The 25,126-nt window shown below is 40.7% G+C and overlaps 1 protein-coding gene across 1 annotated transcript; it reads right to left on the bottom strand.

The window, feature by feature from the left end:
- Positions 1-2,716: 2,716 nt before the first annotated feature.
- On the bottom strand, positions 2,717-23,186 carry OPN3 (opsin 3). The gene is made up of 4 exons (XM_086744533.1): positions 22,818-23,186; positions 8,389-8,708; positions 7,012-7,263; positions 2,717-5,354 (listed from the first exon to the last, which is right to left on the bottom strand). Exons 1-4 carry the CDS (start codon positions 23,167-23,169, stop codon positions 5,091-5,093), a joined length of 1,188 nt encoding a protein of 395 aa, XP_086600659.1. The 5' UTR covers positions 23,170-23,186; the 3' UTR covers positions 2,717-5,090.
- Between the last annotated feature and the right edge of the window lie 1,940 nt (positions 23,187-25,126).

Genomic DNA, 25,126 nt, shown 5'->3' with positions numbered 1-25,126 from the left:
TAATTCTACATTATATCCTGGCCTCAGTCTCAGTCATCTATCTATAAAGATAGAATGGTGAAAATTAGCATGGCTAGCCGGTACACATACACTGTATTCTCCCTCAGAGCAGACCTCAGGCTGCTTTGAGAAGTAACACATGGAATTTTACCTTCGTTTGCAGAAAGTTTCAGCACAGCAAAAAAATGGATTTAGAAGCACTTCAATATACTACTCCAGCACCATGCCTACCCAGTCTATATAACCAGCTTCTTATCTGGCTGCATTCTCCAGAACGTGCAAAGACATGAGCTCCTCAAATTATCACCGTGACAGGCCAGATTTCCTATTATTTACAGAGATCTATTTCCTATAATTTTTCAAAGACAGAAGTATATGCAATATAAACAGAATATAATAGACATGAAACAGTGAATCTTCCCATATGCAGGGGAAATGTGTAATGAAAACAGGTTTTTAGGAGGCCAGGCTCATCCTTCTCTCCGCAGGCACCGGGCTGAGCGAGCCAGAAGAGGGAGCGCAAACACTGTTGAAAATGCGACGAAACGCGAGGCAGGAGAGCCAGGTCCACGCAGCGCTGGATGCCAGTCTGTTGCCGATAACCTGCATTCTAATTTGTACTGAAAATCAATTTAATTTCCTCTTCAGCTTTAATGTGTTACAAGTAATTCTTCAATACTAATCTGGTAAGGGACAGGGAGAGAGGGAGAGAAAGGCATTCATAATATTCAGCTTGAGCTGGATAAATGAAACGCAGAGCCGGGCCAGAGCAGCAGGCAAAGTAGCCTTGGGTGTCAGACGAGTGGGATTAAAAGGCCGCAGCACTTGCCTGTGGCAGAAGAAAGAGAAATCAGCTATGCACTTCTCCCTTGTGCTTTTCATCCTGCTTTTGCTGCCACTGAGAGAGGGACTGGGCCATGTGCAAGTACCAGTTCAACTCAAAAGGGGCACCTACTACCAACCTTTAATAGCAGCAGGAACAGGCATCCCCACCCTCTGGGGCTGTTCCAGCCTCACCTCCCTCCTTCTCTTTCCCTTTTTGATAGAGAAAATAATAAAGATCCTTAACTGTGGTGAAATAGACTGACAAAAGAAATACCTGACAACAAATATTTTCAAACTGAGATCTTGTATGTTGGTCAAATATGAGTTTGTGAAATTTTCCACCATCGTAGTCAGATTTTTCTCATTTCTTATCTCTGAATGTCATACAGTCAAATTCCACATTGAGCTGAAGGTTGTTTATATAACCCAAGGATAAAGGTATTCTTAAAGGCTGTTCTGTCTGGATGGTTTAGCACAATAAAGTGCTTTAACATCCATTTCACTTAGCTGTTGCAGTATTCTAGCAGGAAACAGCAGCAGGATACAGCTGTTATGCAAAGGGCAGGAGCACAAAGGATAATGCTTGTGAATACTGATCTCCTGACTGACGTAATCATTGTGATAAAAGATAATGTCTTAGAGACCCAACTCTTCTGCATGAAGTCACAGAACCACAGAATTATTTGGGCTGGAAGATCATCTAGTTCCAACCCCTCTGCCCTGTGCAGGGATACCTTCCACTAGAGCAGGTCAGATACATTCAGCATAAATCTATCTTCGTCTGAGAGCTGAAAAAAGAGGAAGGTCACAAGGCTGTGGAGCAGATCTGCACCACACATCCCACAGTTTCTTGCCTCCGTGGGATCCAGAACAGCAGCAGCAGAAGCCCCTGCACTGGTAGGTCAGTGGACACAGCTTCGGGATTCATGACTGCCTCAAAACACAGGGTGAGGGGGGATCCTTTCCTCAGCATGAAGGAGATGTGGAAATGCCTCCCAACAGAGCCCTGATGCACCAGCTGCTGGGAAGCAATTTAACTGAGGCTCCTGCATTTGCAGATTACAAATGGCAATCTAGCTAAATTGTTGAATGTATTTTTCCATTAATGCATGAAATCAATGAAACATCATTAAGAGAAATGAATTGGCTCTGAGGTACTTACCACACCTGCCACTGTCCTTTGCATGACAGGATCATGAAAGTTCTTACCAACTAGTTTATTTAAAGTCTTCATAAATAATGTACCCTTCTCATCTCTTCTTATCCTTTTGCTCTTCACACTTTCTCCTTCTCCTCTTTCTTAGTCTGCATTTCTGTTACTTTAGAAACAGCTAACTGTCCAAATGTTAATGCTAACCATCTTCCTCTTCCGTTCCCTGTAATGGGAGAGAAAGGTCTCATATAAGTCTTTGCATCTCCATTCTAATAAACTAGCCAGTTGCGACTTCCCCAGAATAGACCAAAGACAGACTTGAAATTTAAAAAAAAAAAAAAAATATAACAAATCTGTAAACAACCTGTTGATACTCAAAGACTGACTGTTACAATACTTCAATTGTAGTGTGAATTTTGCATTAGTGCTGCAGTTACCCACAGAAAATAGTTAAACTTAAAAGATGGGCAAGTAGGACTGCAGCATCCTAACTTCACATGGCCATGCTTACAAAAGTAGTGACACTTTATAGGCTATAACAACAAGTTACCTCAAATAATTTGCAAAATTTATCAATGTAGGCCATCAATTTACACAAGGTAACCAAGATAACAAATTTACAACAATTTTTAGTGTTTAGTTTTTATATATTATAACATAATTATAATTTACAAATGACAATACCAAACTGTCTCGCTCTCAGTGAGGGGAAAAAAAAATTCACCAAGAAGGCATTGATATAAATTAGGTACATTTAATCACTCATTGAAAGCTCAATATACAGAAAACAAACGCCAAAAATTTTGTTAAAAGGATGGAATCATTACATGGAATGATAATGTACATCTTTCTCCCTTATAAATACATATGTGCATAGATGTAGTGATCACTGGCTGAAAACGCAGTTCTTGAATTCGCAATGAACATGCTTTAGTAAGGGGAGATCTTTGACATGGTAAGACTTACCTATGCATTTGTAGCAAAACAAAAGTAACAAACATGAAAGAAACAGAGACAAGCATTGATCACATGTTTTCTCTCAGATTATATTATTTAATCTAGAAACCACAGTGGACTCTGGATGCACCTTTAAACATGGCAGAGCCAGTTTACCAGTGCTAAAGCTCCAGAGGGGTGAACTTATAAGGAATTTGCCTCTTCAAAAGCACGGGTACAAGCACAAAGTCAATCACTTGTTCTGAGCTGAGGTCACTCCCTGCACCCAGGAACTAGCTGAAAGCTTCTACAGTTAGACCCTGATTTTTTCTATTTATTTTTGAAATTTTATTCTTGACTGCAGGACCAATGGCTACAGTGCCAACAGTTACCCAGTATGTTCCCTTTATACCTCTCAGAAGATTTGTCCCTAGAGGAAGCAAGTAGTTTCTTAACAGTTTTTCTTACAGCTTTCAAGGTGGTGGAAAAGCTGCATGTTACAGATCCACACTGCCCATTTAATAGACTGAGCCAGAGAAATTACACTGGTGCTAAGGATGTGGAAGAGAACCAGCTGCCATAATTCAAAATTAGTTCTCTAACTTACTCACCCAGAACTGACAGGAAGTCCTGTCTGGGGCAGAATGCTGTCACCCTTTGTACCAGCAACACTTACAAAGGTGGCAGGGGGGAGCAGAAACGTCTACCTGTTCTGTTTACTGGGCTCCAAGTAAGACAGTCATTACTCACACTGCAACTTAGGCAAAGTTGCCCTGCTCTTCTCTAACCGTTACTTTCACCAGAGTGTCACAGCAGGTTCAGGATTAGTATAGGATGATGCTCCTGGTCCATGTATAGAATAAATGGATGCAAGATAGAGATGTGTAAAGCACATACTGTAACAACAACAACAACAAAAAAAATCAGATTCTCCCTTTTCACTGAGCTTTTTTTCATTGGTGCTTTGATTTGCATTATTTTCTTCACTATGTAGCTCAGGGATCCTACCAGGTAGCACCAAGAGAATGGCTTGCTGAGTACATAGGGACAGCTTTCTGGGAGCTTCAGAACTCCAATCATTGTCAACATCACTTTTCCCACCCCCTACCCTTCAAGGCACCAAGTCAGACCAACTAAACTGCAGCCAACTTCAAACATTCCTCCTTCTTTCCTGATAACTCATGTGTGCTGGAAATGCTGGCAGTTCAGGGATCACAGGACAACTGAAGCTGGAAGGAACCTCAGGAAATCTCTCGTCTGACTTGTTCCAACGCTTGGCTGTCCTTGGGGTGAAAAAGCTTTTCCTTAAATCCCATCCAAATCTCTCTTGCTTCAGTTCATGCTTGTTGTCTGTGATGCTTCCACCATGAATCGTCCTGAAGAGCCTGGCTCCATCTTCTTGAAAACCTCCCCATCTTGGCTGGAAGGCTGCTATTAGGTTCCCCTGAAGGTGTTTCATCTCCAGGCTGGTCAAGTGCAGATCCTCTAGCCTCTTCTCACAGGCCAAGTACTACAACCTCTGACAATCTTGGGGGACTCCACAGAACTCTCCCCAGTTTACAGATGTCTTTCTTGTACTGGGGTCCCAAAACTAGATGCAGTATCTAGATGTGGGCTAATGAGCTGAGTCAAGGGCATAATCACTTCAGATTACTGGCTCCGATCCTGTTAGTACAGCCTGGGATGTTGGTGCCGTTTCCTTGCTGCTAGGGCACGCTGCAGGCTCATGCTCTGCTCATTGATCAGCAAGACTCAACATCCTTTTCCACAGAGCTGCATCCCAGGCAGCCAGGGCCTGGCCTGGTCTGCTGCAGCATTGTTCTTCCTTCCCAAGTGCAGGACTTTGCGCTTGCCCTTGCTGAACTTTGTAACATTTCTGTCAGTGCATTCCTGCAGCCTAACCAAATTCTCCTGAATGGCAATCCTACAATATGCTTCAAGAAAATACAGAGTAAAGACATCCGTCAGCAATTCTGGCACAGATTCAGAGATTTCAGTACTGTAACCAAAACTGAACAGCCTGCAGAGCTTCAGATGTAGAATCCCTTCAGTATTTCACAGCTTAAGAATGTGGTTTACTTTGGCAGCCCACAGACACTGCCACTGAAATTGGACTCCAACCTAAAGAGTCTACTGGCTGAAGTTCATCTCATTCTCACATCTCTGTAGCTCATCCCTATAGTGGCTTTACTTGGATGACATTTGCTTTTGTCCCATTATATTTACTGTCGTCATCTACTTGCTGAGTATCATCACTGGTGATAATAAAAATGATAGAGGAAGAGCTGAAAGTCACTTTCTTCTTTGGCCTGTCCCCTGCTTTCTGAGACATAACTATTGGTCGTATTGGTTTGTCATTCCCTGTTGCTGGCGTCTCTTTCACGGGTCTTTGGAATCTTATTAGGCGAAAGCACAGGAGTTGCAAAAGGCATCGTCGAAACTGCAGGAGAGAATAAATAGAAGGAAGTTACAGCTTCCTAAGCGTTCACTATCATGTATGATCCAGTGAAGACAGTAGTACAATAAAGGACTAAAAATAACAGATTTCTGCATATCTCCACCTTGTTCCGAGTTAGTTTCGGTGCTGTAACAAACATGGCGGCTTTTTAGTGGGTACTTTTTTCTCTATGCCAAAGAGCTGAATAGGATAACCTAGCCAGTAGAGGGCACTGAAACGCAATTTAATATTTCACCAGCAGTAAGAGCTGCAATCGACAATCTGCAAAGAACAAGAGGACCAGGCTCCAAAGAGCGCTATAGGTATTGTTCCTGTATTCAAAAACAACACATTTGATCTAGCATGGGAAGAATTATCTCAGAAACACTTCACAGAAGGATGCAGAAAGAATGAACAAGGGGAGGACGGGGAGACAAAGTGATCTTTTCTTCCTTTTAAGTAACTCCAGGCTCTGGAATTTTAACAAAAGCATTGAATGTCACAGATGTAAAATGACATTTCAATGGTTTGTAACACAGAAGTAAAATGTTCCCATTGAATATGGAAGGAATAGAAGTCCTTCAGCTAACTAGAAGCCACTTATGATACAGGAAGTCTGTTCTACCTTATGACTAAATAATAAAAGGTACTCAGTGAAAGCTTGCATCAGTATATAGAACGATGTTTCCAGTAGTAGAGCTGTTTTAAATGCTCCAGTTAGGGTCACTCCTTCACAAAGCAAAGGATGCAAGTATGGAGGGGTTAAAGGATACATTCTTTCAGTAGCTCTGTGTCTGCACACATCTAAAGCTCAAATATGATTCTTTGGGGAAATTATCTGGTTTTACAAGAAATAAGTGGGCAGCTTCCTGTTCTTTTAATAACCCATTACAAGACACACCTGGAATGTATGAAAAGGACTTCAGATACATAGTAACATGCCACTGATAACTCCAGATACTTCCATTCTCTCTCTGCTCTGTATAGCACTAAAATGAGCTAGTTACCACCATTAAATTAGCAGTCTACTTTTCATAATGAAGACTACAAAAGCAGACAAAAATAAAAACTTGTTTCTCATAGATAAGTATGTCTTCGTAACAGTTTATAATTTGTCTTCAAAAAACATTTCGCTGTCATCCACATGAGATTCTGGCTTTGAATACGATGAAGCCCTAAGTAATGCTACGGGTGTAATATTTTAAATACTATGCTGCGTTATTCAATCCTTGCGTTGCCATAATGAAAAAGTCAGAGGCAAGTTTTTTCTTCCTAAAAACCAGACACCAGATATTCTGAATTTTCTCTGATGGAGTTCTGTCACAGTAAGGGAGTGATTCAGATGAGGTTTCCCTGCTGTGATCCATTTCACACGTAAACTGTCAAATCTAGACACATTTTGACACTCCTTCCCCTCCCATTCATGTGAGTACCCATGTGTGATTCCAGACATTTAAAATCCAATTTCTGATAAGGTAGTACTTTAAGCACCATTAAGGATTTTGATTCTACTAGATTACGATTTATCCTAGCTGTTCAACTTTTTTTTTTAAAAAAAAATATATATAAGCTTTAGAGATTAAAGTAAATCATATCTAAACCCCACAACTGTGGTACTGGCTAATAATTATTCAGCTAAGATAATCTTTAATATACCTACCTTTCTACTCATGAAGATATAGATGACTGGATTATAAGCAGTGCTTGACTTGGCAAAGAAAGATGGAATGATAGCTACCGTTGGAGTTACAAGGTTGCTATAGCCATATGTTACCAGGAGGGAGACCACTGCATAGGGCATCCAACAAATAAGGAATGTGGAAATCATTAAGAAACACATTTTAGCCACTTTCTTTTCATATTTTAGAAGTTTGATCACTTGAACAGTCTGGAAATCTTCCACGGAGCGAAGCTGTAAAATAAAAAGATAAAATGGTAAAGTAAATAGCTCTATATTTTCCTTGAAACTGAATAGTTCTACACTTATTTATAAATACCTAACTTACTAATTTAGTTTTAGGCACAGACACTATATGCCTTGTCTTGCAAACCACAATTCTTCTGGAAGTTTACATCATGCTTCCCAGACTTTTACTGTGTATATTAAGTGTAAAAATATAATCTGAGGAAAAATATAATAGCAAATCTAACGGAAAATAACATCCAGTAATGTAACAAAACATGCTGCACTTATCATTGTAATTTTTTTAGAAAACTAACTTGCCCTCATCCACTGGCGATAAGCAAGTTCAGTTTACATTTAGTCGTTCTTTGTCTGACTAGTTAGACAATCCTGTAGATTTGTGTCATCAGCAGTCTTTAGAGAGAATAAAATTTCATAGATTTCTCTGTTCTGCTCCAATACTTATGTTTGTTACCCTAAAATAATGAAGTCTCTACTTAAAAGTAGAATACTAGGCAGCAGGTTCCCAGTGTTATCTAAGTGAATCGTAAAACAAGGAAAAGATGAGACACGTACATGAGTGTTCTCCACAAGTTACCAGTTGTGCCGATACTGTTGACCACAAACTTGAACGGGTCCAGACTAATTACCCACAGAATATGAAACATTAACACTTTCTGACGCTAAAGATCTGGTCTGAATTAAAATGGATTGCCTTAACATGGCAAACTGTTTTAACAGGGCTTAATCTCCACTTAGAAGAGCTTTGCAGGGTTATCTTCTCAAGAGTGGCAAGGAGGAGAGAGAGTTCTTTAATCAGGAGAACCACAAAGAGAATTTTCTTTTTCCCCCTTTTTCAAGGGAGGATCTGATGTGGATTAGCGAACATGAGAAGTGCCCTAACCTGCCTCCCAGTAAAACTACACAACAAATAGACCTTGATAGCTCTAGGTTGGTTCTCCTCCAACCCTACATCCTTTCTAGTGGTGCTGACATGGACGAACATTAAACATTCAAAAGTTCGAATAAGAAGTGAGAGCGCAAATTTAGGCTCTGATCCAAGTTTAATATACAGCATTAACATTTTTCACTGAAAGTATTACATTAAGAGAAGTCTTACTCGAATTAACTTACCATTCTTACTGCATATAGAATATGGCCATAGCAATAGGCCATGATGCCAACAGGTGCTACTAGACAGCCAAGGAAAAAAAGGAGCACAAAGGAAGTATCATTGGGGTCTTTTGACTTCCAGTCCACTGAGCAACCTAATCCATGAATTTCCAGTGTGTATCTGTTCCAGCCCAAAAGAGGTGCTCCAGTCCAGGCTAATGAGTAGAGCCAGATGCATGTGATAGCCCGCCAAGACCAAGAGAAGTCAATCACTTTTGCATGGACTACTCGAATGTAGCGTTCATAGGCAAGAACAGTGAGAGTCATAATTGAAACAATTCCTGTAAGAAAAATAAATAAAAATCTATTAAATAACTCACAAACATTGCACATTGGACTGAAGTTGTCTTTGTAAATGTTTCCTTTGCTAGTAGTTTAACTGAAAATTAGCTATCTCATATTACAAATCTAACACCAATAAGCTTATTGGGTGACACCACATTACTCACTAACTACTAACTCAAACAGTATCACTAACTCCAGAACTACTCAGAGTAGGGTGCTGGCATCTGACCCATTATGTACGATGGCCTAAAAGTAGGACAAGAAAAGAAGAGACCGAGTTAATACTTCTTCCTAATCATTACTTCATTAAGTGAGAGATCATGCTCCAAGGGGTCTTTTATTGTTGGCAATTGTGGAGTTTTTTGCTGTTGTTTCTGAGGGTTGATGGGGAGGGAGGTCAGGGGGTAGGGTTTGTGGATGGTGGTTTTTGAAGGGAGCAGGGTTTGTGGGTATTGGGGTTTTTTAAAAAGAAAAAGCTGCCATATAAAAATGAGATAATCATCAATAACAAAATCTCTTAGAAACCTAGGGAATTCAGAGTTGAGACTGAAGTCAAAGAAAGCGTTCAACAACTGAAAGCATAGATATACACCTTTAATGTGAACAAAATGACTAGGAGAATTCCAGCTTCTTTCAAGATTTCCTGGAGGCCTTTGCTTTCCAAAGAACAACCAGGAAAGCAAAGTGTTACGCTGTTGAAGTAGTCCCATCTGGAAGACACTGGGTTATTTTGAGTGTCCTTTCACAGTCTTAATTTCCATTATTTGTGCAGTCTCTTCCTTTTCTGTCTAGCTCAACCCCACTACATACTGATTAACATGTTATGACAAAAATCAGATTATTTTCAGCTCTCAGCATTACCCTATCCAGACACTTTTTATAATTTAATGTAGTCAAGGCAATTCTGTCTTCATTAGGATATAAGGATTTCTGTCTCAATGATCTGTGAAGTTTGATGATCAAAAACCAAATTGCCTTTTGATGATCAAAAACCAAATTGCCTGTCAGGCATGTGTCAGTCATCTGAAATGTGTGACAATTCAGTCATCAAGCTCATATACACAGCCTCCTAAACAACAAAAGGGTGTATTTCACAGCACTCTGTGAGGTTATACAAATATCTGTCTAAATTTGTGTACATTTTATCTAATATGAAGCACAAGAATTTTGTCACGCGTAAGGACAGCATTTCATTTTTTCAAGTACATTCATATTTGTCACAGCATGCATCTGCATAGCTGTGATAAAGTTAAACATGCAGATTTCACTGCCAAAGAGAGAATAACCATTATATCCAGCAGAAACCTTCAAAGGATATCACAGATATCTGATCTCACCTTGGAAAAAAGAATAAGCATTTAAGGAAAACAAATTGACAAGCGCCAGCAACATGGATTTTAGGAAGGCAAATAAGAATAACAAAATCTAGAGCAACACGTGGCCCCTGTGTCAAGGCATTCAACAGCAAAACCAGCATATTATTATGCTTTAAGTTCTCTAAGAAAGTTACTTTATCCTGCAAGTACTAAAGGATCCCATTTTACACGTGACGAGTTCAGAAAGCTTTCTTGATTAACGTAAGGATTTCCTACTCTAAAGGAAAATGTGCCACATTCTTCTCATGGCTCTCTCTGAAATGAAACAATTAATTTTTTTTCTAATATGTACATTTTTTTGCCTGGTTTATCTTTAAACTTTGATCACAAAGAGATGTAGATATTACTGGGCATGCAGAAGGCAAGGCACACTGCTTTCACAGTTAGTTTTGTGTAGTTTGGTGAGATTTTTTTCTTGTATAATTCATTGTTATAGAATTTTATTTGCATGGCTTGAAAGAGAGATTGGACTCTTCTTTTTAAATGAAGTTGATAGAAAGTCTTTCATACCCTTTTTCAGGACCTAACATGCTGCAAATACATTGAACAATGTGGACCTAAGCAAGATCTTAGCAAGAATTAGAAAATAATTACAGAATTATATAGGTATTATTCTACACTTACACTAGCTCAGGTAAATGCTTTATACAATTAAATGCAGTCTACCTTCTGAACATAAGGTAGACGCAAGAAATTCCCCTCTTGTTTCTCTGTGCCCAAAGATTAGGAATTCCAAAATTTTACCTGATGGTTATTAAAATCACGCACAGACATATTTATGGAGGAAAATTCACATCACCCAACTGCAGGCTTAGTCTGCTTACATAGTGTACTGTCTGTGATCAGTGGAGAGAAAAAGCAGCTCCTCCGGATGGTGAGCCAGAATTCCTAAATTAACCTCTTGCTCTTTTATCACCTTCCTTCTCCCTACAATGGTATTGTATTCAATGACTCTTGTCTCTGTGTACTCTTAATATTTCCCCATCAATTTTTATATATGGGTACTGAATTCTGGCCATGACAAAGTAATCAAAAGCACACACGCTTGGTTGAAAGTACAGGTGTTCAGAAGCAATAATTTACTGAGTCCTTGACATTCTCAAGGAAGTAATTGGAAGCTCAATATCTCTAAAAATTGGTACTTATACATAGATCTTTGAACAGTTTTAGAACAAGCCCCTTTCATTCTGAAACCAGTGCTCTTTAAAAGGATACTTGAGTTTTCTACCTGAACTGTAAAAAGGACCTTGGTTAGCCCATTGGGCAATATGTACTGAAACACAAATCCCTGTTTCCCTGATCTGTTCTGGAAGCATGCAGGCATGAGACAAAAAAAAAAAAATGCAGGTCACAGCATATTGCAGTAAATTCCTCTTCAATGCAGAATCTCTACTGTAACAAGGTCATAGATGTAAGAGTAGAGGTTGACGTAGTTAAACATAAAAACAAAAATCGTAAACAAAATGCCTTTGCAGGATAAGACTAAATGTAGGGAATTTTGTCCAAAAAAAAAAAAAAGCCTCTTGTGTGCTATGGAGCCATGGCTGCCTGTTTATTTGTGGTAGATGACTTGCAGAAATACTTGCAAGCAGGAATACTCAGATCTGCCCTAAGGAGATGAGTTTTAAAATGTGTATTAGAAAGATAAAGTCCATAACTAGGAGGAAAAAGCACAATTCTGGTGGAGAGTGCTGTAGATAATGCTGTTTAAGAGTCATTTGGATTTTGTCATTCTTGTTACTTCTACAAGTGGGCTATGTGACAGAGGAACTCATAAGAAAACAAAATTTCAGAATGTTCAGTGGGTAGAAGCTATTTTCCAAGTGTGTATCACATCTAAGTAAACATGTTTTTAAATGGGCAGATAAGTACCTTTTAACTCTCATATGAGGGACAACCAATGAAATACTTCTACTGAATGAGCAGAATTGAACTACAGGCAGCATCTCTCAGCACTCGAACATAGCTGAGTGGAACAGAAATAGCTAGAGGAACAAATTCTGAGTAGCGTCACCAGCATTTCAGAAGCGATTCACCTCACAGGAATCTTTAAGATTGCACTGGTTTTTGCTCTCCTCTCCTTTACTGTTACAAAAAAAAAAAAAAAAAAAAAAAGGGAAAAAAGTATCAAATACTACTCATACTCCCATAGAATACAAATCATTTTGTTAGAGTTGTAAATTTGTCCATCTTTTTATAGAGCAATTCTATAGAGTAATTCTCATTATTTAAGTTAAACACGTATTACTCTGTAAGAATCTAGTAGCTGGTCTTTTTTAGAACTGTTTCCATGTATTTGACATTATTCCCAGGCCACAGAAATAAAATTCCAGGTTGATGCAAACATGTACCCACCATCAGTGAAGGAAGAGTTGGTATGAGAACTATTACAGGAGCTTGACCCCTACAATTTGATGTGCGCTAATATTATCCCCCCGAGGGTTTTAAGAGAGCTGGCTGACATAATTGCAAGGCCACTCTCCATAAACTTTGAGAAGGCAGGGAGATCAGGGGACACCCCAGAAGACGGAAAGAAGGCTAATGTCAACCCCATCTACAAGAAAGAGGACCCAGGATATTATAGGCCCATCAGTCTTACTTCAGTCCCTGGGAAAGTTATGGGACAAATCCTCCTGGGGGCTATCACAAGTCAAATGAAGCATGTGATTAGGAAAAGCCAGCACGGATTCACCAAGGGCAAATCGTACCTAACAAACCTGATCACCTTCCATGACAAAGTAACCTGCTCAGTTGATGTGGGGCAAGCGGTAGACATTGTCTACCTGGACTCCTCCAAGGCTTTTGATACAGTCTCCCGCAGCCTCCTCCTAAAGAAACTGATGTGTTACGGTCTTGACAAGTGGTCTGTGCGGTGGGTGGGGAACTGGCTAGGTTCCAGTATTTAAAGGTGGCTTCCTTTTTACAAGGAGTCACCTGGAAAAGGCGAGGGGTAATGGGTACAAGTTACTCCCGGGGTGATTCTGATCAGACACAAGAGGAAAATTTTTCACAATGAGAATAATCAGCCATTGGAATAATCTCCCCAAGGAAGTGGTGGATTCCCCAACATTGGACACTTTTAACATACAGCTAGACAGGGTGCTGGGCCATCTTGTCTAGACCGTGCTTTTACCAGGAAAGGTTGGACCAGATGATCCTTGAGGTCCCTTCCAACCTGGTATTCTATGATTCCATTAATGTCTTTATTAGTGTACTGTATGATTTGATACCTTTTTTTCAAAAAGAAATAAAGCTTGCAAAACTTATTTTGTTTTTCCTGTGTAAAGTCTGTATAATTCGAATGTTAAGCCTGTGATTTCAAGGTTTCAAATGTTATTACCACAAGTTGTTTAAGCCCTCAAAATACAAGCAGCTGCACAACTTTCAGTTACATCACAAGCTGGGGAGCTCTTGCTTTTGCTAGAAATAATGGTTGTAATTTTTGGCAGCGGTTTTCCAGCTTGTAAAAGTTTCAACTATTTCTTTTACTCCTAACTCTAAAGTATTAAAAAAAATTCTCAATAGGTAGAATCTTCAAAACAGTCAAAATTACTTAGGAGCGCATGTTCCACTAAAAGTCAGTGGATCACAAGGTACAGTTTTGCACTGGATGGCAGGGGAGGTCCTTGTTTTTCAATAGGACTTCAGTACAAGCAAGGACAGGACTAGAACAGAAAACAATTTGAATCCCCCCCGCCCCATGCATCTTTTCCATTCTACATCAATATGCAACCAAAGCACATTTTCTATTTCTAACAAAAACTTTGAGAAATAAGCAGCACAGATTAGCTCATGTAACTAGAATAGCCTCATGGATAGATCATTACAGCATGCACTGACTTTCATATCTGTGAATAATCTGCAGTACCAACTAGAAACCTTCTTTGTTATTTTAATTTCCCAGCTATTGGCAATTTCAGCTATCCCGTGTGTGCACTTTGTGGCAATGAATTCCGTTATTAAGCTGCAAAGCCATAAAAGCAGAAGATGCTCAAAGGTCTCATATAACACTAAGGAGCAAGAGCTGGAATATGCCTGCCACCTCCACACATAATGATATGAAGTAATCACACTCACAGTAGCAAAAATCTTGAAAGAATTTGTTCAAACTCAATGTGGCACAGTTAGTATGTGTCGTGGTTTAACTCCAATCGGTAACCAAACACCACACAACTACTTGCTCACCCTCCCGCTTTGCAGCAGGACTGGGAGAGAATTAGGAAGAAAGGAAAAATTGTGGGTTGAGATGAAGACAGTTTACTAGGATAGCAAAGGAAGATAATAATAATAACAAAATATAGGGATACTAAAATATGCAAAATGAACAATGCACAATTTCTCACCACCAGATGACCAATACAGCCCGTCCTGAGCAGCAGTCATGGAAATGGAACCAAAAAGCAATCCCTAGTAGCAAGCAAAAGTGCGATAGAGCTGACCACAGGACAACCTCCCCTTATATACTGAGCATGACATCTATGGTATGGAATACATCCTTTGGCCAGTTTGGGTCAACGGTACTGGCTGTACCCCTCCCAGCTTCCTGCAGCTACACATTAGCAAGACCTGGGAAGCTGGACAGTGTCCTTGGCTTCTTTAGCAACAACTAGCAACACCAGTGTATTATCAACATTCTTCACATACCAAATCCCATACTAAATCCAAAACACAGCAGCCACTGAGAAGAAAATTAGTTCCATCCCAGATGAAATGAGGACAGTACGCAACATGCATTCTGACAGTCTGCAGTTGTTTTCCATATGCTCATAGCGCTGTCAAGTTCCAATCAAATTTCTACACAAGACAAAATTTAAAAAAAAAAAACATATTTAATGAGTGACTTGTATCTTATTTGGGTAATTACCTGTACTGCTGCTGCACTGATCCCAAGGATGGACAATTTATTATCAAATGAGGAAATAAGAAGTGGGGACAGGAGAACTTACACACTTTGGGAGGTGAAATTGATGGAATCAGAGATTAGTTCTGATGTCAAAGGATGGTTTTAAGCAGCATTTATGATATATTCAACATCTGAAAGAGTACTGGTGGAACTTCACACCTCTTGGTTATGATTAACAAATGAAATAGTTGCTTTTCTTTTTGAGATTATTTTAAGTTAGTTACTTCTTTACCCATGGGTAAGCTAGAATTCTATTAAATCTGTTCTGTTAACCTATTAATGCAAATAACAAGATAGCCACCAAATATGACCTCTAAAGATGCAGCTACAGAGTAGTTGTTAAATCTACATTTAGTTATAGCTTTTATGAAGTAAATCAGAACTTTTCACAATACCTATCTAAATGCATAGTTTAGCAAGAAGTCGTTCGCTTCGAAGTCAGCCACAAATGAATTTAAGGGCTCATTTCTTAAAGAGCCTGCTTCTAATAAATTCCTGCCCCTAACAGACTTATTTGCAGAGGTCTAGAAGTCAGTCTTTAATCAGACTTTCCATCTTTAAATAAAATAGTTTCTGAATTAATAATAACTATCAAATAAGCTTGCAATGTATACATTTATCAGTTTGACCTCAAAGCCAAAGCTGTTATATCAAAATAATTTCTATAAAAGCTAATCCTCTAGACTGATGTGTTTTGTTCTGCAAAATAACTAGCAAAAGTGTAAAAGTGTTTTCAGATACACAGTTAAAGCTTGAAACAAATATATTAAAATTCACTTTTGCGTCATAGTTTCATCAGATGCAGTACATATTTGTTTGCTGTCCAGATTTTTCCCAGTGAATGTCAATGAATACAGAAGGTGGGGTGAAATTTATTATGGTTCACTGCAAAGAGTTCACGAGTGAATTTTGAAGTCTTCATTCAAGCAAAATTCATGTTAAGCATTAGTGGAGCCTCTGTACATAAGGATTTCATCCACTATTCACTTTGGATTTTAACCACAAAGTTCATCTTGCATCCTAACAGGTCATTCTTTATGGCCAGTTCACGGTTCTGTATCTTTGCCCAATATTAATACTAAATGCTTATGTCAGGAAGAACAGAGGGAACGATGAGATGATGACACTTAAGAGGCTTAAATGCAGGACTGTATCCAACTTAGTCAAAAGCACTCGTAATTTGTGGTTCAGATAAACCTATTAAATTCATCTCAGTACCACATACATCTGAAACACAATGCATTTGGTGGATCTGATGGGATATCTATGCTGGGCTTTAAAGATTCTCTGTTTTTTCCTGTGGTCATTAAGCCTTCTTGGCATAACCTATATGTAAAAATAATTAAGGATAACATACACCTGTAGCCACCTTGATTTTCAAATACTATGCAAGCCTCTATAAAGATCATGATTTAGTTTGGATGACAGATTCATATTTAAATTAGAGGGGGGAAACAGTCTTACTTGCTATGCCCTTCTTTTGTCTACTCATTGAACTTCTAGGCAGATTTGAGCAGTAGTGGTACAGTATTCATTTCACTGCTTCCAGTCATAGTTGCATGTTCAGATCAAAAATTACAAGGAAACTTTGCATGCTCAGAAATCATACTGAAAGGCAAATCTATGACCGCAAAGGATCTCGAGTTATACCTACCATTAATGAAGTGAGAATACAGCCCATTCATTCAAGGACAATTAAACTGGAAGCATCTAACACGTATTCTGATGCTAACTCCTCAATGCCACTTTTTGGTGACAGTCCTTTCAATAAATTGGCCTATTAGCACCCCTGTGAAGCAACCACAAATCTTTTGTTTTAAGGATTATAAATTCAACAGGACTCCATCTTCCATTCTCTCTCTCTCCTCTCTCAACACATTGGCTTGGGGTCAGTTTTGGTTGGCTGGTAAATGGCAGCTAACCACATTGTAACCACAGAATATAACACTGTTACTCGAGTTAAGTCAAATCTTGGCAGAGATTTGCCAAGAGCACACAGATGCAAGGCTTCTTACCCTCCCCTCACAGAAACGCAGTGCTTTGCATAATGCCATAGACTTTCCTGGCAGTTCTCACCTGGAAGAACCTTGCCTTTTTTAGCCCACTACATATTTACATCATGCATGTTCTTGCACTGCTTGCAACTACCTCATATATGATTTATGCGTGTGGATGGCTCCATTTTCCATGTACAATTCAGTTTTTGTGGCCTAGCACAGAGGAGAGCACTGAATTTTACTTCCCTTCCCTTCTGCCGCCCCCCCCCCCCCTCCCCCAGCAGCTTTTCTGGGGTCATTCCCATTTAAGCTGTGTAGATCAAACACAGCTAAAGAAAAGAGTCTTCTTGTTTAAGCCACTAGCATACAATTTCTATGTTGCAATTCTTCCTCTTCTCCAGTAGCCAGCCACTAAGAATCAGGGAGGAATGATAAACTATTTCTTGTTGTTTGGGGTTTTTTTTTTGAAAGAAAAATCTGGTTTTGCCATTTTTTATTGTTTTCTTACTGAAATACTGCATTTGGTGTAGATTTGATTATGTCTCAAATGTGATAATTATTTTGTCTGTACTCTGGGTTTTTCCAGGAGTCATGTTAGTCTGGATACATCATTAAACACTTCAAGCTGCACAGTGTAGGTCGTCATGGAGAAGAGTGAAAAACACATCTGAGCTGCAGTGCATGGTCCCATATGATGCGTGTGTTCTAACTTTATAATCCTTAATTAGAAAAAAAATATTGCAATGCCTTCAGAACAGAAGTGTCAGCTTCAACTAGCTCTAGCAACCACAATTGCTTCTGCCCTCTCCGTGCAATATACCACTTACTCGTGTGGTTTGCTATACTGACCCCCACAACATGGCTTGCAATTTGGACAGGGCGGGTATCAGATATGTATTCCTGAAGACTGAGCATCTCTACAGAGCGACTACAGCATAACATTGCAAACGAGATTCAGCTCTGAGACAGACCATGACTTCTGTCAAAGGACATTATTTTCTTTTATCAATCCCTGACCTACATCCAAGTGCTGAATTACTATTTTGCATAACTAATCAGAGGGGAAAGCCACTCTTCTGCAATCACTTCTCACTTCCTTCACGTTTGAAAAGCTAGACAGCAGCAATCTAGTAGAAACAACTTCTTGTTCATGGCAAGACAAGGTGCTATTGCACTCTGTAGTTTTGTGTTGCAAAATACATAACCAGTCTATTTGAGTTCAGCTATTGGGTGTTACAATATGTTTTAGGTGACAGCTATGTATCACTTCCAATTTTTCAACAAATTTTAGCATCCACAGTCAAATCTAGGTAGAGGAAAATCACTTCTCTTAAACACAATAGACTTCAAGTACATTTTATATACACCTCTCCTATAAAACAACAGTGGAATTAATCACCTCTTCCACGTTCAATCCTGCAAGTGATTAATTCACTTAAAAAAATAAAAAAATTGCTAAAGCTGAAAGCATGCTGATTGAGTCTCCAGCTGTCTGCCACACAAGATTCTAGAACTGTCTGCTGAGTAACCGTAGAAAACGCTTTTAGTGAAATTAAATCAGTGCATATAAAATACACTGGTAATGCAAGAGGGTGGCACAGGGCATTATTCTTCTAGTGTGCAGAGAAGAGCCTTAGACGAAGTAGCTAACCATTATATAGAGATAAATGTTTTTGCTTTGTTTTAAAATTGGCTGTAACTGAAGCCAGGTGACAGGACAGTCTCTGGCAATTAATTGTTACTTCAGTATCATGCTTGTGTTACTGAACACGCGTGTGTGAGAGAAGAGGGAAGGGGGAAGTCAGCTTGCCCTAAAACAAATAAATAAAATAAGGTCAGCTGAACGCTCTGCAGCTTTTCACAGGGAAGTACAGTCTGTAAAACTACTTAGAAATTTTCCCATCCAGTTCACACTACCGGAAGGAAGTATACACCTGGATCTCAACATTTACTGCTGTATATCAATGGTGACTTGTCCAGAAGGGTCATAATACTTTCAATTAAACACTGCCAGCTTTTAATGTCAAATTATTTACCCTTACAAGTACAGCTTCAGTTAGGAAAGCAAGAGGTCTGTAATCACACTTTAATAAGACTAGCCTTTCAATCACAAGCAATTAAGGTTTAATAATATAAAGCCTACCCCAGAGTACATCCTTACTATGCAATCTTCTGTCAAAAAATTGCCTCAGACACATGATCTTGGTTCCTATTCCTCAAGACTAGTTGTTGTGGGAGGAAAAAAAGTTGTCGTCATTACATGACAAAGATTTCTTAAAATGTAGATGCTACCAGTTTACTTTAAGCACACATCCACCTATGTATTGAATCATATTGACATTCTTAAAAGGCACACATAAATGCCTTGTTCTTGGCTTTCAAAACAGTAGGAGCAAAAACCTAATAACAACACATGTGACAATTAAAAAAAAAAAGCTGCATGACCATGATTTTCAAAGTTATTCCTGCTTATTAACTACAGTAACTGGAAAGAATCTGATTTTTAAAACTTGTTCAGAACTAACTCTGAATTCAAAGTGAAAATATATATATAATTTTAAAAAAAAAAAAAAAAGCAGCTTTTATCATGTGTCCTAAACTTGTTTATTGTCAGAGGAACTTCTCATTTATAGGTCAACAAATGCAGAAGACAGCTTACACCAAGTATTGGGCCTTAGGGGGCTGTTCTTCCAAGAAAAAAAAATTATATAAGGATTCTATTATTTGACCTGAAGACTGAACGGCCTTTGGATCTGAAGGGCTGGTACAGAAGGTTCACATAGCAACATCCAAGTTCATACTCAAGAACCTAATTACATAGCTGTAAATAAGCAGGTTTTGGTCATCTAATATAAAATGAGCTGAACTGGGTCCAATCGCAGCACATATCCACTGCAGTAAAGTAACCTCACGGTATGTGTTATGATTTAGCAGACTCCATACATATGGTATCAGAACTACTACCATGTTATTCTAGAAATGTTAAAGACATTAGGTCACTCTGGTTTACCAAACAATTGAAAAGTTGTAACTACTCTAGTTAATGAGAACTTCACTTTTAAAAGCTGCTAATTTTATATGTCTTCTGATCAATGAATGTACTTTTTATTCCCAAAAGTTCCTGGTGGGAAGGGGTGAGAGGAGTGTTATGCTTTAAGAACCACTTCTAGGTAATACACATACAAGACTTCCATTACGTTATCTCCCTCTCCTCGCTGCCCCCCCCCCCCAATATCTGACTTGTGCTTTTATATATGAGAGAAGTGTATATATAAATATAATACCTGGTTACTCTGAATGAAATCTTCTATCAGTATCTTCACCACCATCACGATGGGGACAAGAGAAAAAAAAAAACAAAAAACAAACAAAAAAAACAACAACAACCCTAAAACCAAAAACCAAAACAAACAAACAAAAAAACCCAAAACAAACACCATCACAACAACAACAAAAACAACCTTCAAATTACTGCTCTCTTCATAGACATATTATAAAATGAAAATAGAAGCTGTAGTGGCAATAGTCCAGATGGCAAACACAGTGTGATGCTACTTGCAGGGCAGTTTTTTTTCCCCCCTCAGTATTGACATGCCCTTGCCATCCTACTGTTAGCTAGGGAACCACTTATCTTCATAAATAGAAAAGAACAATCTTTCTATTTCCAGCTGAGAACATGAAAACAATATTATGTAAAAAGGGAAAGCTTAACATTAGACATAACTTTACTAGGTCAGCATCAAATTGTAAAAGCCAACTTAAATATTTTCTAATGCTTTAACAAGACAGCTGAACAAAGTAAATTCAAGCATTGGATATTCCTGAACATTAAGTTGTCCCATTTACTCTCCACTTCCATATGACAAATCACACACAAACATACACTTTTCTAATACATCATAAAAAAAATTCTTCCCACTGAAACACACTGTAGAAGAGGAAAATAATGTGACTAAGCACAGATGATGTAATTTTGCAATCCAGTGACGCTAACTTGACTACTCTGCGGATAAGGCCCATGAATTTGCCTTCATTTCTTTGGGATCAAATTTATTAGACAAAGGGAAGCAGGAAAGCATCAACACTAAGTAAACTTACAGTGACAAATTATGTAGCACACCCCAAAATAAACAGAAATTAAATGTTATGTGTGATTAAGCAATTTGCTTGTCAATTTATACCCCATTGTTTCTATCTGTTCTATCTTTGGAAGATGGTAAGACATTTTTGTACTCTGTTTTACCCCTACTACGCATCTTATTTATTGACCCTATATGGAAAATTACTTCATCAAAAATAATAAGTCTAATATATAAGGGATAAAGATAGGAACAGAACTAGACTTTGCTTCTACTGTGTAAGCTTAATGTTCAGCTGCCTGGTAGAATCCAGTTGGCAGATGCTCGAGCTTCTCAAGTATTTGAACTGGCTGAGTGATGTAGACAGCCTTATGTTAGCTGGGTTCTCTAGTACTTTCCCTGATAACACTAGCAAACAAACGTCCGAGAGCTGTGCACCACAGAAATCATCCAATACCAAGCGTTGCACAAATGGCTAACTGCATCCTGCATCCACCACAGCTTCCAGGACGTAAGATTTTTGCTGCACTCTGCAGCTGCAGTCAAATCAATCATGAGCAACCACACACCTTCATCCCAGCAGCCCACCAAAGGCAGGCTGTATAGTGCCATGTGAAAGAAAGATTATGCAGGAAAGCTATAAAGCTTACTAAAGACTTTATTTTGCCTTATTAGAGCCAGTTTTCAGTGCATACACATTGATGGGTGCACTGTGATCCACCTCTAATTTATACACCTCTGCCAGAAAAAAAAAGGATCTGAAGTGAGCTTTAGATTTGGTTACTGATTAGCCAAATGCTTACTTTCAACATCAGAAACACAATCCTGCTCTTTCGCGGCATCCATTATCAGTAAAAACAAAGCCATATTCCTTTTAACAGACTGAACAACTGCAGCTTATTCCTCTGCAGACGCCTGTAAAGGGCATGTATGAATTTCAGGGAAAAAAAAATAGTAAAGAACTTAGAGTTTTTGAAAAGGCAGAGTAGCAGAAGTACTCCTGCAGCGCTAGAAAGCCCGTTTCATAGGAGTCGGTGGTCTCCCAGAAATCAGCTGTAACACCGTTGTGACTCAAAGACAACACTCGCGTTTGGATAACGAGCCGCAGGGCACGGCTGGACGCCGGGCGGCTGTGCCGGCGGTCAGGCCCGGGCCCGAGGAGCCCGGCGCCCCAGCTGTTCGGCCGAGGGGGGGGACACTGCAGACCCTACACCAGAGCCGTACCTGCCCTCTACCAACAGATCCCAGCGTTTCCTCTTGTAACACTCCACCTTTCACGCTCCTCAAGCCTGCGGAACTCTCGGCCTGCTCGGAACCCCCTTTTTTAACGACGCCGCTGCCTTTCCCCCGACGTTTCCCCTCACACCGGCGAGGGCCGTGAGGCCGAGAAACAGATTCCCGACGAATTTCCTCTTCGCTCCCCATCGTTTTCCTTTAGCGCCGCCGACTTTCTTAACAAAACTCTGCCGTGCGGCGCCGCCGGGAAGGGAAACCCCCCAACCCCGGACCCTCTCCCGCCCGCCCGCTCGCCGCCCTCCGAACAGAAACGGGGCGAAGGGGCCGAGCAAGGGAAGAAACTGCCGGGACGAAGCTGCGAGGGACGAGGCAGTGGCTTGAGGGAGGGGGACGCGAGGCGGTGGCTGGGACCTGACGGTTGACAGGGCGCGGGAAAAGCAGGCAAGGAGAGGGGAGTGCAGCCGCGGGGAGGGTCCCGGCGGGACAGGGAGGGGACCGCGGCCCCGCCACCCACCGAAGAGGCTATTGCTGAAGCCGTCCCAGACGCAGCCGGCGGAGTCCCACACCCAGCGGCTCCTCAGGCAGGACATGAAGGTCAGGCTGACGCCGAAGATGGACACCAGCAGGTCGCTGAGGCTGATGTTGACCAGGAAGAGGTTGGTGGGCGTGCGGAGCCGCTTGAACTTGTAGTACAGCACCAGCACCAGCAAGTTGTTGCACAAGCCCAGCATGCCGATGGTGGCCACCAGCAGCGCCAGCAGCTCGTAGGTGCCGGCGCTGAAGGGGGGCCGCTCGCCCGGCACCTCCCGCTCGGCCGCCGCGGGCTGCGGGCGGCTGGTCGCGCCCGTGCTGTTCCCCGAGTGCATGGCCCGGCCGGAGCGGGGCTAAGCCTCTGCCCCCGCTCCTAGCCCCATGGCAGACCGCTGAGGAGGGCAGGAGGAGGAGGGCAGGCTGAGGAGGAGCCACCCCCCACGCCTTCCCGCCCACGGAGGGCGCGCCCTCGGGTGGCTTCGCCCCCGGGCGAGCTCTGTCCCTGCCGGGCGGTCAGAACGCCGGGCCCGGCGGCGGGAACCCTGCCAGCGTGGCGCCCGTGGGGGCGCCGGGTGGCCCCTTCGCAGCGAGTGCCTCCCCCTGCCCTCTCGTTTGCTGGCATAAACAGCCCGGTGACGACGGGGATGCAACTGCCTCCCCCTCTTCCTTCAGTCCCGCCGTGCGTTTTGGCTGGGTGCTTTGGGCAGACCGCGCCCCGCTCCGCGGAGAGGCGGGAACCACCGAACCCGTATTTAGGCGGCTTTCCCAGATACCCTGCCAATGACAACTCCTGTTACGGCGATAGCTTCTCCTAAGGTGCTTCCCCGCCGTTGGGGAACCTTCCCACCCCGCTGGGGTGGCTGCGGCACCATGGCCCAGGCAAACCATGGTGTTGGTGCAAGCCAACACCCTTTTGCCAGCCACAGAGTAAGATACCGGTTTTCCCCGTTAAGTCACCTATTTTTATACCTTTGTCTCCAGTATGTGTGGTGTGGAAACGGTACGGGAATGCCCAAACTGCCAGTGTACAGCTCCAGCTGGTTTTCGTCGGGGGGTCTGTACTGTCTCCAAACCCAACTGGTCCCTGAATGTATCACAGTCATTTTGCTCAGCATGGCTTTAGGCCTAAAAGACCTTGCAAGTCATCAGTCTTCCTCACAAGAAGACCCTCTGGTTTGTTTGCTCTACTAGCTGATCCACATATCTGCTGATGTGTGACAGCCTTCACAAAGGCCCAAATAAAACTTTCAGTTTAGTTCTATTCTTAGTTTAGACGGAAAACAAAAAAAAAAATCAGTTGTGGAAGCAACAGAATTTTCATGGCATGTCTTGGCAAAAAATACCTGATGTTTTTTTCCCTCTCTTACACTCATAGTCGTATTAAAAGGGCTAGACTCCAGGGTGTGATTCCTTGTGGACTGAGACTGAAAACGTGGATAGTTGAGGTAGGTTTGATGTCTTTCAAAAAAAGTATCTGTATACAAATTATGGGCTTGTCATAGCAGTTTTGTATGACAAACTACTGCTGTAACACAAGTCATGGGTCAGAAAAATAAAACACTGATTAAAGTAACTATTCTTATCAATGTTAACTTTATTTACAATCTATGTTTTCAAATCCATCAAATATTATTTAATCAATAACTGAAACCTGCTTTAAAAAGCTAGTTCAGCCTGTTTCTTCATCACTAGTCTTCTGTTTTTTTTTTTTCTCATTACAAAGGCAGCAGGAACAGCTGCCATTCTCAAATCAGTTATATTTTTGCTCCCTAAAAGCTGGATTAATAGAAGACGCGGCTTTCCAAAATTTCCAGTAACAGACCACTAGTACTTCAGCATGGACTTCAGGGAAGGCACAATTTTTTTACCTTTCCTTGTCCATGAAAGAGGTTTACCCATGCATGACGGACTGTGTGCAAAAATATTGTCAATACACAGTCATGAGTTCGTTTAGGAGCAGTTGCTGCATGATTAAAATCTAACAATAAGACATGGCTGGACCAAATTAATGGTACGCCCCATTGAGAAGAAGACATCTCTATCTTCTGCCTTTAAAAGAAAATGTTAAATTGTGTACCTTTCTTATCCCTGCAAAATGACAGAACCGAAAAGCTGGTAAGGCAAAATGGGGCAGAAATGTAATTTAGTGAGTAGTACCTGTTAGACAACATATTGTCCATTGGCAGATTCCAGTATATACTCAGGGTTCCTAAGCAGTTTTTCACTACAGCACCTGTCAAAAACACTCCCTCTATATATCTTTTGGATTTCTAGAACATAAGATAAAAATAA

This window comes from Chlamydotis macqueenii, chromosome 3 (genome assembly GCF_036417535.1).
Source record: "Chlamydotis macqueenii isolate bChlMac1 chromosome 3, bChlMac1.mat, whole genome shotgun sequence".
Classification (NCBI taxonomy): domain Eukaryota; kingdom Metazoa; phylum Chordata; class Aves; order Otidiformes; family Otididae; genus Chlamydotis; species Chlamydotis macqueenii.
Note: the sequence above shows the minus strand (reverse complement) of the source record. Positions and strands in the feature narration are given on the sequence as shown.

What these genes read in the sequence shown, in the direction of transcription:
- OPN3 (XM_086744533.1), bottom strand. Translation starts at nt 23,169, where the DNA reads ATGCACTCGGGGAACAGCACGGGCGCGACCAGCCGCCCGCAGCCCGCG. An exon ending in CTTCAGCAATAGCCTCTTCG is followed by an intron (nt 8,709 to 22,817) that starts GTGGGTGGCGGG and finishes TTTTTCTTACAG; the next exon opens with GAATTGTTTCAATTATGACT. An exon ending in TTCTATATGCAGTAAGAATG is followed by an intron (nt 7,264 to 8,388) that starts GTAAGTTAATTC and finishes TTTATTTTACAG; the next exon opens with CTTCGCTCCGTGGAAGATTT.